The sequence below is a fragment of the Gadus chalcogrammus genome, chromosome 1 (genome assembly GCF_026213295.1).
Source record: "Gadus chalcogrammus isolate NIFS_2021 chromosome 1, NIFS_Gcha_1.0, whole genome shotgun sequence".
NCBI lineage: Eukaryota > Metazoa > Chordata > Actinopteri > Gadiformes > Gadidae > Gadus > Gadus chalcogrammus.
This window is the reverse complement of record NC_079412.1, coordinates 4,697,785-4,709,877: the sequence shown is the minus strand read 5'-3', so window position 1 is coordinate 4,709,877 and position 12,093 is coordinate 4,697,785. Positions and strand designations below refer to the sequence as shown.

Sequence of the window (12,093 nt, the reverse complement as noted above, 5' to 3'; positions counted from 1 at the left end):
AGCAGAGAGAAGTCTCCGGACAGGAAACAGGATGTGACATCAGCAGCTGTATCATAGCCCGGTTAAGCTCAGCCAGGGAGGAAGTTCGAGAGGGATAGGAAGGAAGTAGCTTAGCGAGGAGGGAGGAACAGCTAGGCACAATCGGGTCCATTATTCTGTACCCCTTCAGGGTGGGAACTCTCAGTCACTCTGTTGTGGGCCAATGCTCAGCAGAGTTTGCCCTGTACTACCTGAGAGCTGGACATCCTTCGGTTCTTGTGATTGAGAATTAAAGGAAGCTAGAGTGCATCAGAGATGAATGAAATATTTTATGGAGTTCCCCAACCATTACATTTACATTTAGAAGGTTTTACTTACAACCATTCATGCACACATTAACACACCGACGGCGGAGTCAACCACGCAGGGCGGCAGCCCTGACAGCTCGTCAGGAGCAGTCAAGGTGAGGCGTATTGCTCAGGAACACCTCGACACTAGGAAGAGCCGGGGATCAAACTAGCAACCTTCTGGTAACCATTTAACCCACTCTACCTCCTGAGCTACTGCTGCCCCCCTAAGAAGTGTCACGCAAAGAGCAACAGCTCAGCTTCAGCCTAAGATCACCGTGGTTCTATATGGACCAACACATAAGGCCGATACAAGTATTCAGCAGGGGGGCACTAGGGATGGGCATTTGAAGGCATATCAATATTAGCTAATTTTTTTAGAGTAACCCGTTTAACTGAACTACGAAAATCTTTTTTAAAAAAGTGTAGCGCACTCATAATGTAGCCTGAAGTTCTTCCGTGATCTCGCCTTCACTAATCAAATGTATTCGATTTCCATCCATTAGTCAAATAAATAAGGAAATCAAATCCAATTTTTTCCATTTATTGAACATTTTAGAAGGAAAAAAACCACTCGAAATCAGTATGCTGAATCTAAACTAAACCATAATTTTTGACAAGAATATGAATGAACAGTATTGCACACTTAAGGCACAAACTGAATTGAGTTTAAAGTAAATTTAAGGCACAAACTGTATAGATTCAAGTAACTGAAGCACAACAGCAAAAAGTAGTGGTGGGCTTGGATATCAACAGAACTCCACTTGCAGCGCATTGGCCTGCCTCGCATTACGCATAATGCGCATATAACAGAACATCAACAAAAATATATTATGTGTAAGACAGACAGCCTCCCCTTTCCTCCACCTTATTGGTTCTTGTTCATGAACATTGCATTGTGTAGATGTGTGTGAGCCTACGGTGTAAACTGTGGTTTACCTGTGTGAGGGCGGAGCACTCCACGTATTTAACAGCCTTCAGGTCTCGGGCCAGCTTCTCAGCCGTCTCAGGGGTGATGGGCTTCTGCTTGTTCTTGGCCAGCTTCTCTATGGTCGAGGGGTCGTCCCGCAGATCAATCTGGGTCCCCACCAGCAGGAAGGGAGTCTTTGGACAGTGGTGAGTTATCTCCGGTACCCACTACAGACCCAACACACACACATCAAATACATTTTAGCTGTTGAGGGTTTGAATTGGACCTGAGCAGTTAGCCTGGATTCCTGCTGGGATCAATGTCACGTTTTGACAAAGGATTATTCAACAACTAGCAGGAACGAAAATACTTTTACTCTCAGCATGTAAAGTGGCTCACTACACCAACAATGTCTCCCTACGGGCAGCCTAAACGTTTGATTCAAATGCATACACTGAATGAAAAGTAGAATGCATGCCTTTTCTTTGACGTTCTCAAAGGAAGATGGGGACACGACTGAGAAGCAGACAAGGAAGACATCAGTCTGGGGATAACTCAGAGGTCGTAACCGGTCGTAATCCTCCTGACCTGAGGGAAGACACAACATACACAATCAAACACATTCAATTGGCACATTAAAGCCACAGGGTTTATAATGATGCCAAGTCTGCAGCTTTTTGCATCTTGATAATTCACTGGGGACATCAGTAATGGATCATCCATCTTTACATTTTGTACTGCTTTCATATCCAATATGTTGGCCATATTGACATTAGAATATCCTGCACTGACATGGGAATATCTATTCTAGGGCTGCAACTAACAATTATTTTAATAATCGATTAATCTGTTGATTATTTTTTAGATTAATCGATGAATCGGATATAAAAAAATAAATAAAAAAATTGGAATTGCCGCATCTTTATTCAAAAACTGAACATTACTTCAAATTCACAGTGCAGACTGAAGTGTAAAAACACCAGGTTATTGCTCCAACGTCCCGGAACTATTAAAAGTAATATTAAATAATAAAAAGATTAACACAAAAAAAAACATACAATGTATGATATACTTATATGTATATAAGGGATGTCCATGGTTAACCGGTCAAACCTATTGATACCATTTTCGAGACTCCTTGAAATAGAACTTTTAATATTGCTTTAATTGCTGATAAGATGATGATAGTTCAAGATAGGACATTAAACAGGTCATAATTCTATCTTTACTATCTATTTTATATTACTGGGAAAACAAGGTTTCACCAAAATCTCTATTATTATTAATTTTTTTCTGCTGCATTTGAACGCATCAATCATATTACTGAGCCGACCTGAACACATCACATTTGACACTGTTTGTGACCATTGTTTTTATTTTTTCTAGCTCTATATCCTGCCGATTTTAACATGGATTTAAAAACTGCATTACTATTTTTAACTGACGGGACTTTCTACACCGTGCGGTTGTGTGATTACTACCAACGCATTTAGTAATCGATTTTTATCGGTTCGTTGTTGCAGCCCTAATCTATTCCCATGTCAACCTGTAGATGGACATTAAAGCAGGGTTTGTTCAGAACGGGCCGACCTCAAGCTAAATCACTCAATTTAGCTTGGTAGAACAGGGGCTCTTTAGCATGAGGCTGACGGTATCTTTGGGATGTTTAATGCAGTACTGTTTAAACTATTTTAGTTAACACCCAGTGTCATAACACCCAGTGATAGCATTTGAGGTCGAGGGTGTAAGGTGGAGTCCCTTCCTGCTAGTAGGTGGGAGTCATTCAGAATAAGAAAAGCATGTGTTGTCTTCAGCTACCACGGCCCGTGGCTCATCTGGTGTTACATGCTATACATTAAAGCTATGCCCTAACCAAGTCCGACTATGAGTGAGTTGGACTATGAGTGGATCTGAAACCCAATGACTTCCTCTAAACAGCACTCACGTGATATTTAGGCTGCCAGGTAGGGTTGCCGCGGTGTGGACATTTTCACACCGAGTAATACGCTCGTGTCAACACCGGTATTACCGGTATACACGGTATTAACTTTGAAACTATAGGTCAACCGCCATCTTCTCCGTCAACTCTCCTCTCACACTCGGTGACAGCGGCTGGCAGCGCGCCAATTCTCGGCGTCTTATAACGTTCTATATATAATAGTATAATATAATTTTATGTATCATAATATCACGGCCAAAAGCTGTGCGCCTCCGGATGGCCGTAGCGCGGGGAGCTCACGTAGGGATTGGGCTTCTCTGGGTTTGTTTACCGGCGTTGCTATGGTTACCGGTCTTGTAAGGAAGCGCGTCAATTCTCGGCGCGCCAATTCTCTTCCGCACAGAGCAGAACTGTGGCCTATTCTACACATTTTAATTTTCTTAATTAATTTGTTTTTTATTACAAAAAAAAAAAACTGTGTTGCCGGTGTGCAACACAGAGTAATCAGTGTTTGCCTCAACACCAGTAACACCGGTAATACCGTATACCGCGGCAGCCCTACTGCCAGGTAGAATATAGTGCACCTGGGCTAATTAGGTTAGTTACAAACAACAAGACAATTAATAGTAGATTGAGGTAGGTGAACGTTAATGAGAGGATCATACCTGCAGTGTCAAACAAGCCCAGAGTGTAGGGCTCCCCTCCAATCATTACAGTCACAGCATAGTTATCAAACACCTAGACAGAGAACACGTATTAGCATTTAAGTGCAATCATCAACTAGAGCGGTAAATCTGACTCTACAATCCCAATCCAATTTAAATTCTTATTATTTTTAATATTCCAACTTTTAATTCTCAAGTTTAGCCCCTGATTTCACAGTGGAACATGAATAAAAGGTTTGCAGCAGTTTCATTTTGGATACTTTCTACAAGAGTGCCTCTTTTAGTTATTGAACAGGGAAACCATCTTAAAAAACTCTTCTAGAAACGGATGTATTAAAGAATGCACACCCACTTCATCATATCAAAAAAACCCTCTTCTGCGAACAGCCAGTCACTACATGATTTTACACCAAAGTAAAACTCCAATATTATTGAGTCCCCTAAATACATAGGATATTTTGGAGAAAGGGCTGATCATAAGCTTGTCTTCACTAAGCTGTATAGGTCGAGTATTCCATTAGTCTGTCTTTTCACGGCATGAAGGTTGAAGGAATATGCAGAATATTCACATCACTTCTGAAGTAAATCCTTTAACGTGCGGGAAAATCATATTTTTCATCAACCGTGACGTGACAAGAATCATTATGTTTTCAGATGAGGGTCGCCCACGGTGAAAACACATTTATAAACCAATATAAAAATACACATTTGAATAGTAGTTTCTGAATCCGAATAGTATACTGTTTTTTTCTATACAATTTATAATCGACTCGTGAAAATTGTTGCAACAGCCCTATCATTAAGGACGTTGGTGAACTTGGAAGTGGTTTGTAACACAAGTCATGTCGGATGTACACACTTACCGTTGGTACATATTCAGAGGGGAACTTGTTTGTGGTGTAAGAGATGAGCAGACATGTTTTACCGACTGCTCCGTCCCCCACTACAACACACTTGATGGTCTGCATAGCTATGTTGTACAATCCTTACTACTCATCCAAGATCTGCTGAAGAAAACAATCAAGGAAAAAATAAGAGATTTGTGATTTCAGAACATTACACGCAAAAAAAAAAAAGCTCATCATTGTCAACAATTAGTAAATACAGAATAATTCAGTGTCTAGGACTGCACAGACCAATACTAGAACGCATCCTCATGTATGCTGTACATCAGACACACAGAGATAACACGTACAGTGATGGGGTGAAAAATTGATACTTGATTGATTAATGCACACATCATGTGATATAGGCCTACATCTAACGTAACTACTATTGGCTGTGTAGCTTCCAATAGCCACCCATTTAGAGGGCAGACAGGGCAGATTAACATTAAGAAAGACTGAGTACTAATGCCTATATTGCTCTCTTGGTGCGAGTTTAGAATCAGGTTATAAAGTCGTACTACAACATCACACCTCATAGATATAGCCCAAATTAACAACTGGCCATGAAAGTAACCCTTAGCTGAATTACCAGGATTTTGCCCTCAACACCCTTAACAAGAATTTGCAATGCAGGAAAAAGACTGCAAAGAGATGCCAGTGTGATAAGCTATTAGAACCCTAACCCCCAACCCTAAATCTGCCCTGCACTGTGCCTTAGTGAGATCCCAAATAGGATCTCAAGCATACTAGATGGTACAGTCTGCTGGGTAGACTGATCTATCCTCATACATCTGTCTGGACACTCACATCTGTGATGTCCCCGAGTCACAGGGCGTGTAAAGGCTCATCAGACACACACACACACACACACACACACACACACACACACACACACACACACACACCTGGCAGAAGGACAGGGGCCCTTTAAGCTGAATTCTGACAGTATCTTTGGGATGTATAATGCAGTACTGTGTAAACTATTTTAACATCCAATATGGTGTGGGCCATATTGCCATCAGAATATCCTGCCAAGACATGTACTTCCATATTTCCGTGTCTACCTGTGGATGGACAGTAAAACGTTTTTTGTTTTTTTTCTGGTGGTGTCTACGCACGACAGTGAGCATTTGATGACATCCAACTAGTCATTTAGAGGTGCATCTTGTCCGCTCATACATTAACACCGACCCCCGGCTGAGGGGCCTTAGTATTGATGGCAGAAGTGGTCAGGCTACGTTTAGATTCATCCACCGCCCTACGCTTTAAACCAGCTATCTGCCGACGCCAAAGTTCACGGATAACTATTAAATAAACCATGACGCTGACTGAAAATCGTTCTAAGGAAAGCGACAACAGGCGTTCGCTGCCCGTCCTGGTGCATTTCCTCCGTCCTCCTACGGGCTCGGCTGGTTGTAGCATTAGCTAGCTGATCTGATTGCTAACTGCTAAGCTAATGTTAGCGGATGCGGTTGCTGAATTAGATTAAGATTTAACCCAAACCAAACCTGTACAACAACCCGAATGTGGAAAAGCAGTCTTTAGACATACCATATTTATCAAGTCAATCCAGACAAGCAACCATGGATATAAACAAATATAGGCAGGTTTTCCAATTACCGTCTCTCCGAGTGTCTCTGGGCCGGGCGGTGGCAGGTCGAGCTAGGGGCTTCCCACCCACAGGAACAGGGACGTTACGTAGTGCGTAACAACAATGCGTAGTGCGTAACATGGTCCTGAATGCTGAATCGATTTATTTGTACTTTTTACATTTTACTTTATCTTATATCGCTACTGCGATCTGGCTGTTCAGGAACCAAGCTTAAGAATGTTACATGGGTACTAGAGATTGTGGTTAAATTCAAAACAGAATAAAAGCCACCTTAATTGATTAAGCATGATGCATTGTGACATTCGTGTTTTTAACAAAACAAGGTGAACGGCAAAGGGGTGCGCTGGTTTAAGTACCCCACAACATGTTTCTGTATGATGTATAAAGCACAGAATAAAAGGCTTAATAGGTTTTCCATTTAAACATTTAACTGTTTCCTCAAGACTACTAGACTATGGTTTGACCTACTAAAGACAAACTGGCAGTAGCGTCCGCCATAGAAACAAAAAGGCAATATTTACGCTGAAAAAAAAACATTGAAATACTGACGCCAACTCAAAAGGCATAAAGAAAAACTTTATTTTCGTACAAAAGCCATATGGCTATGAAACAAACCATCACACTAATAATGACACATGATAACCATGGGTTCAAAAACAAACTGGGGGGGAAAAAAAGTTATTGTAGAAGAAAAATGCTCGTAGACATGTGTCATTGTGGACGTTTTCCATCAGGTTACGACCACACTTTGAAGTAAGGTGATGTTGTCCCCTTTCAACATGACCCTGCCTATAAAAACACAATGGAAAGACAAACACAAAAGAAAGTTTGAACAGATTTAAAAGAAGCAGATACAATTTCATTTGTATTCATTCAGATCCATCCCTTATTTTAAATGTTTTATTTAAGTTTCCATTGCTTGAAGTACCAACTATAATGAAATAAAGACTCAATAAAGACAGTTATCAAATTACCAATAACCATTCAAATGCTGGATATTCCTGCAAATAATCAGTTGAGTGTAAAGTGAGGTTAATAAATAGACATTTAACAAAAGGCCAAACAGACATTAAATTTGTATACGTCCATCTATACTACGTTGGAAATCCAAAGTTCTCGCGAGAGCACAATTTGAATTTGCTCAGCGAGTCACTATACTCACTCAGATTCCCCTGGCCCGGAATATTAAAAAAATCACATCTGTGGTTCTGATATAGGCGGGCCGAAAGTGTCGCTGTTTTACCGACCGGATACGGCAAGAGTCGAATCTATTGGTTAGCTCTGCTGGTCTGTGTACGTCACCCCTTGAATTCTTCTAATTGGTCGTAGTGTTTTCCAATTGTGTGCAGTGATATTTTCCCATGCATGCTTGGTACCACCCATCGAGTTGTCCCATTTTCATTACTCGTTGCCAGACCCTACAGCTTTCTAGATGTGGGTCTGGATTTCCAGGCTACATTGGTTACAACTTCAATAACAATCTTTATGAACGTCAAGGTAAATTTATCCTGCAGGCAACACATCAACTTCACATCCTGAACCATGATTTAAAAGCGCCAGCCAGAAGACCAGCTGATAATGAGTTGGTATTGCAAGTTTGGTTGATTGGTATCCGTCAGGGGACTTTCACTCACAATTTAGCCAGACTTTAACTAGTTTCTGTATGCAAAATTGGTGACATGAAATCTGAACTTTAACCCTAGCAGCTTTTGCCTCGTTTCTGCCGAGCAGCGCATATATTGCCGTTTCAACCGCATAAAGTTGGACAGGGTCCCAATTTAACTAAGCGTGCTGAGCCACTCCTATTTGGGTACTCTCGTCCGTTGGGGTACCAATCGGCCTGAAAGGGTGACGAAAAGGCGGAGCTACACAAGTCGACCGTTGATTGGTCTGCAGTATCGTCACTTCAGTGCGACAGGGGGTTAAAATCAAACAGTACCCGCAAGGAATTTCTGGTTAATGTCGAAAGCTTTGTATGTTGAAGAAAATGTCATGCAAAAGTTTGCCTTCCTGCTTGGACTTCCTACATTGTTGCCCTTTGTTTAATGCGTGTTCTTTTTCATTTAATTTGTTAGCAGGCTACACTGTCGCGCAGCTATGATGTCAAGATGCTTACATAGCTGCCGCAGCCATCGCATCAGAATCTGGCTTAAACCCGCCCAACCATAAGGGCACCGTCGGCAGTTGAAACGCAAGCCAGATTTTGCGGTTTAGCTGTCCTGCTCCGAGCTTCAGTGTACCGCTCGGTGGAAACGAGGCATTACAGTACCACCTCAGTGCCAACCGGTACCGAAGAGTGTCGTTCAATTGTAGCCCAAGTGATTTTTGCATTGCACTTCATGAATTGAAACAAACTACCGGCAATTGCCACTTTAACAGGACAAATACACAAAAATCCACTAAGATTATAACACGCACACCTTTTTTGAGGACATGTCAAATAAAGCATTGCATAACATGGGATTTTTGGAGTCGTCCACGACACCTGGGCCCATCACTGTTGTGCATTGCTATTAAACGACTCAACATGATTGATTTAATTTACTCGTAAACAGACTTTATTTGTAAAACAAATTAGATCCACAATCCTCTTACCAAGGGGTTTTCTGTTCTTTGTCTTCATGTGGACTTCCTCAGCGTCATCGAGAACCAGGTTCATGTACTCATCAAAGCCCTGTCATTTTTGAAAGGTTGAGAAAATAAGAGTCCAGGTCAGTGACCGTCTTAAAGGTGGAGACAGTTTGAAGAGTCCAGTTCCAAGAAATTTGCTTCCAAGAAAAAGCTTACACACACACACACACACACACACACACACACACACACACACACACACACACACACACACACACAAATAAACAGCACCACTTAATCTTTGGCATAGGGTCTGGTTGAGGTGCTATGGGAAAGCCGGTTGAAGCTCTGCTGTAACCGACTCGGACTCGGACCTCGAGTGGATGTGAAACCCAACGACTTTCTCCAAACAGCACCAATCTGATATTTATGCTAACTGGAGGAGTAGTGTGCCCTGTGGCCACGTAGGCTAATTTAACATATTTTAGTTTCTACAAATCAATTGGTCGTAGAGGGTCGAATTTCAGTCGACCAAGATTTGCTTTGGTTGACATCCGCCCGTGACTCCCCACCAACTGCAGCTATCATCAAAAGCATACATCAAGACATGGGTGGCTCATACTACTAATACAGTGCAAAAATTGTGTCTTCAAAGACTAAGATTTATTTGTAATTATACATTTCAGAGATTTGGATTAGGCGGGCTAGTCACTCTACTGCTTTAATGGTGTTTAAATGGAAGCATTTCCTGATATTTCAGTTTCAGAGCTTGATAGCCAGTGATTTAGAAAATGCACATCATTTACACGAAGTATGACTATAATGGAAAACATTAAATGACTTACAATAATGCAGCCTTCTATCCGCATGTTCACTTGTTCATACAGCCACACCTGGATCCGTGAACGCTGTAGTATAATTAGCACAAGGGTTAATGTCATGGGCCATGTGGAAAACCTACAGAATAGCTTGAGTGGAGATTACACCATACTTACATTTTGTAGATATCTGAAGATGAGGTTCTGGCGGAGGGAGTCAAGGAATAGCAACTACTACGTGGAAAACAGGGCTTTACATCATTCAGTAACGTGAGAGTTCAAAGCCAAAGGTTGGGTAGTATATAGCTCAATTAGGAATAATAAGATATGGCAAGGCATTTACATGACGATCAGAAAAACACCATTAGTATTTTTTATTTTTAATAAAATCATGGGGTAACAATGAGTTACCCCATGATGAACGTTTGCTGCCTCATAATCATGGATCCATTGCAAACTGAATAATGCTGCTTACATGATTCTTAAAGCTGTGTTCACCCCATCGAGCCATCTTAACCCCGCCCATAACCGCAACAATCTTGTCAAACACAATACAAATTATTAATTAATCGCTATTTAACGCGTAGCTACACAATATAGTATTTTCTTCCTCAAGCAAGAGGAAAAATAAATGTACAATGTTAGCTAACATTAGCTTAGCATTAGCTTAGCCTCTTCTATTCAAACCCGCATGCGCCTTTTTTTGGTTCATAAACAAAAGGATACGATCGGCTGGACCATAACCTTCTGCACCTTCTGTCCTTGTCCTCTGTACGCCATCCTGCCCACCGAGGTTTAGAGATGTATAAATACAGATAAACTCTTTCCGACGGCAGTGTTCCTCGGCGTAACGCAGTCCTCACGTTGAATGTTCCTTCAATGGCGGGCCGGGCAGACTTCCGCCTGCACTGACACAGGTTAAAGTGGACGGAATCATTGGTCCACACAGCGCCCCTAGAGGCGAGAGATAATTTCAATCAGACAGAATCCTTTTGGTCAAACCCTACTTTCTTTCTCTCTTTTACTGACCTTAACAAGTCCTGAATGGACTTGCATGTATATTTTGCAGCACCCAAAGAAAACTATGCCAACTATAGTGAGTGAGACATAGCTAATTTTTTTTGGGGATATTTCAGGATAATACAATGGATAATAGATAGATAGCAACTTAATTAATCCTCCAGAGGGGAAATTCCTTTGCTACAGCCCAGGAGCAGTGGAAAACACAGGACAAAATACACTACAATAAAAAAACAAATATACAAAACAATAAAAATAGACGCTAGTAACAGCGTTACTAGCGTCATGCTGGAAATAATAGTGTAGAAAGTAATAGAAAGCTAAGAGCTGCAGGAGCTACTGTAACAGGCTGCCTCAACGATGGCATCAACTAACACAGAACCCTTTTGGTAAAACCGTACTTTGGTTGTCTTTTACTGACCTTAAACGGGGCATCCGTGGCACTGGTTATGGAGTTGGACCGGTAACCGGAGGGTGGCCAGTTCGAATCCCGAGCCTCCACGGAGGAGGGGCCCTTGAGCAAGGCACCTGAGGCTCCCCGGGCGCCGCTCCCATGTGTGTGCCCCATGTGTGTGGACCGCTTTGTGTATGTGTTCACCGGCTACCCAGATGGGTCAAAAGCAGAGGAGAATTTCCCCCTAAAAAGGGATGAATAAAGGATAACTAAACTTAACTTTAACAAAAACAAAGTATGGATGGACTTGTATGTACAGAGGAAGCGCCCAAATAAAACTAGTCAAACAGAGGGAAGCCAAAGCTCAAGGATGTTAAAAGGACATGTATAGGGGGTCAGTGTTGGAAGATGTTATCATAGCTGACTTAAGTCGGTGGAGACTAGGACCTCTCTGACTATAAATTTATTTGTTGTTCAGATACTCGCAGTTTACCATGAGTAGTATTCATTCAAAAGGTGGCAATTGACCCGGTTGTTAACTGAGGTTAAGTCTCCACAGATATATGCTAAATCCTGTGGAGGGTTTAGAGTTGGTAAAAAAATACAAGAACAGCTGAATTATTGTAATGTTATTTAGATCAGAATATAAGGGAGAACATAAAAATGCATTGAACTGTGGGCCCTAAATAGACATATGAGTGTGTGTGTGTGTGTGTGTGTGTGTGTGTGTGTGTGTGTGTGTGTGTGTGTGTGTGTGTGTGTGTGTGTGTGTGTGTGTGTGTGTGTGTGTGTGTGTGTGTGTGTGTGTGTGTGTGTGTGTGTGTGTGTGTGTGTGTGTGTGTGTGTGTGTGTGTGTGTGTGCATTGAGACCCTTTAACAGAAATTAAAACTAGATGTAGAGATGACAGGTTGGTGGACTTGCACAAATGCGTGTGTGTGTGTAAAATATAT

The 12,093-nt window shown here is 41.6% G+C and overlaps 2 protein-coding genes across 6 annotated transcripts in view; both read right to left on the bottom strand.

The window, feature by feature from the left end:
• Nucleotides 1-6,448, bottom strand: part of LOC130370161 (cell division control protein 42 homolog) — a 9,628-nt gene extending 3,180 nt beyond the window's left edge. The window contains exons 1-5 of one of the 5 annotated variants that reach the window (XM_056575903.1): nt 6,348-6,448; nt 4,704-4,847; nt 3,841-3,913; nt 1,715-1,824; nt 1,266-1,463 (exon numbers count right to left, since the gene is read on the bottom strand). In XM_056575903.1, coding sequence (XP_056431878.1) covers nt 1,266-1,463; nt 1,715-1,824; nt 3,841-3,913; nt 4,704-4,808 — 486 coding nt within the window. In that variant the 5' untranslated portion in view covers nt 4,809-4,847; nt 6,348-6,448. Of the gene's footprint in view, nt 1-1,265; nt 1,464-1,714; nt 1,825-3,840; nt 3,914-4,703; nt 4,848-6,278 lie in introns of those variants that run through there. The other 4 variants (XM_056575960.1, XM_056576034.1, XM_056576108.1 and 1 more) reach the window with 4 other exon arrangements.
• Nucleotides 6,449-6,878: 430 nt separating this feature from the next.
• Nucleotides 6,879-10,642, bottom strand: snrpe (small nuclear ribonucleoprotein polypeptide E). The gene is made up of 5 exons (XM_056576272.1): nt 10,455-10,642; nt 9,906-9,932; nt 9,756-9,818; nt 8,935-9,013; nt 6,879-7,128 (listed from the first exon to the last, which is right to left on the bottom strand). Exons 1-5 carry the CDS (start codon nt 10,506-10,508, stop codon nt 7,070-7,072), a joined length of 282 nt encoding a protein of 93 aa, XP_056432247.1. The 5' UTR covers nt 10,509-10,642; the 3' UTR covers nt 6,879-7,069.
• Between the last annotated feature and the right edge of the window lie 1,451 nt (nt 10,643-12,093).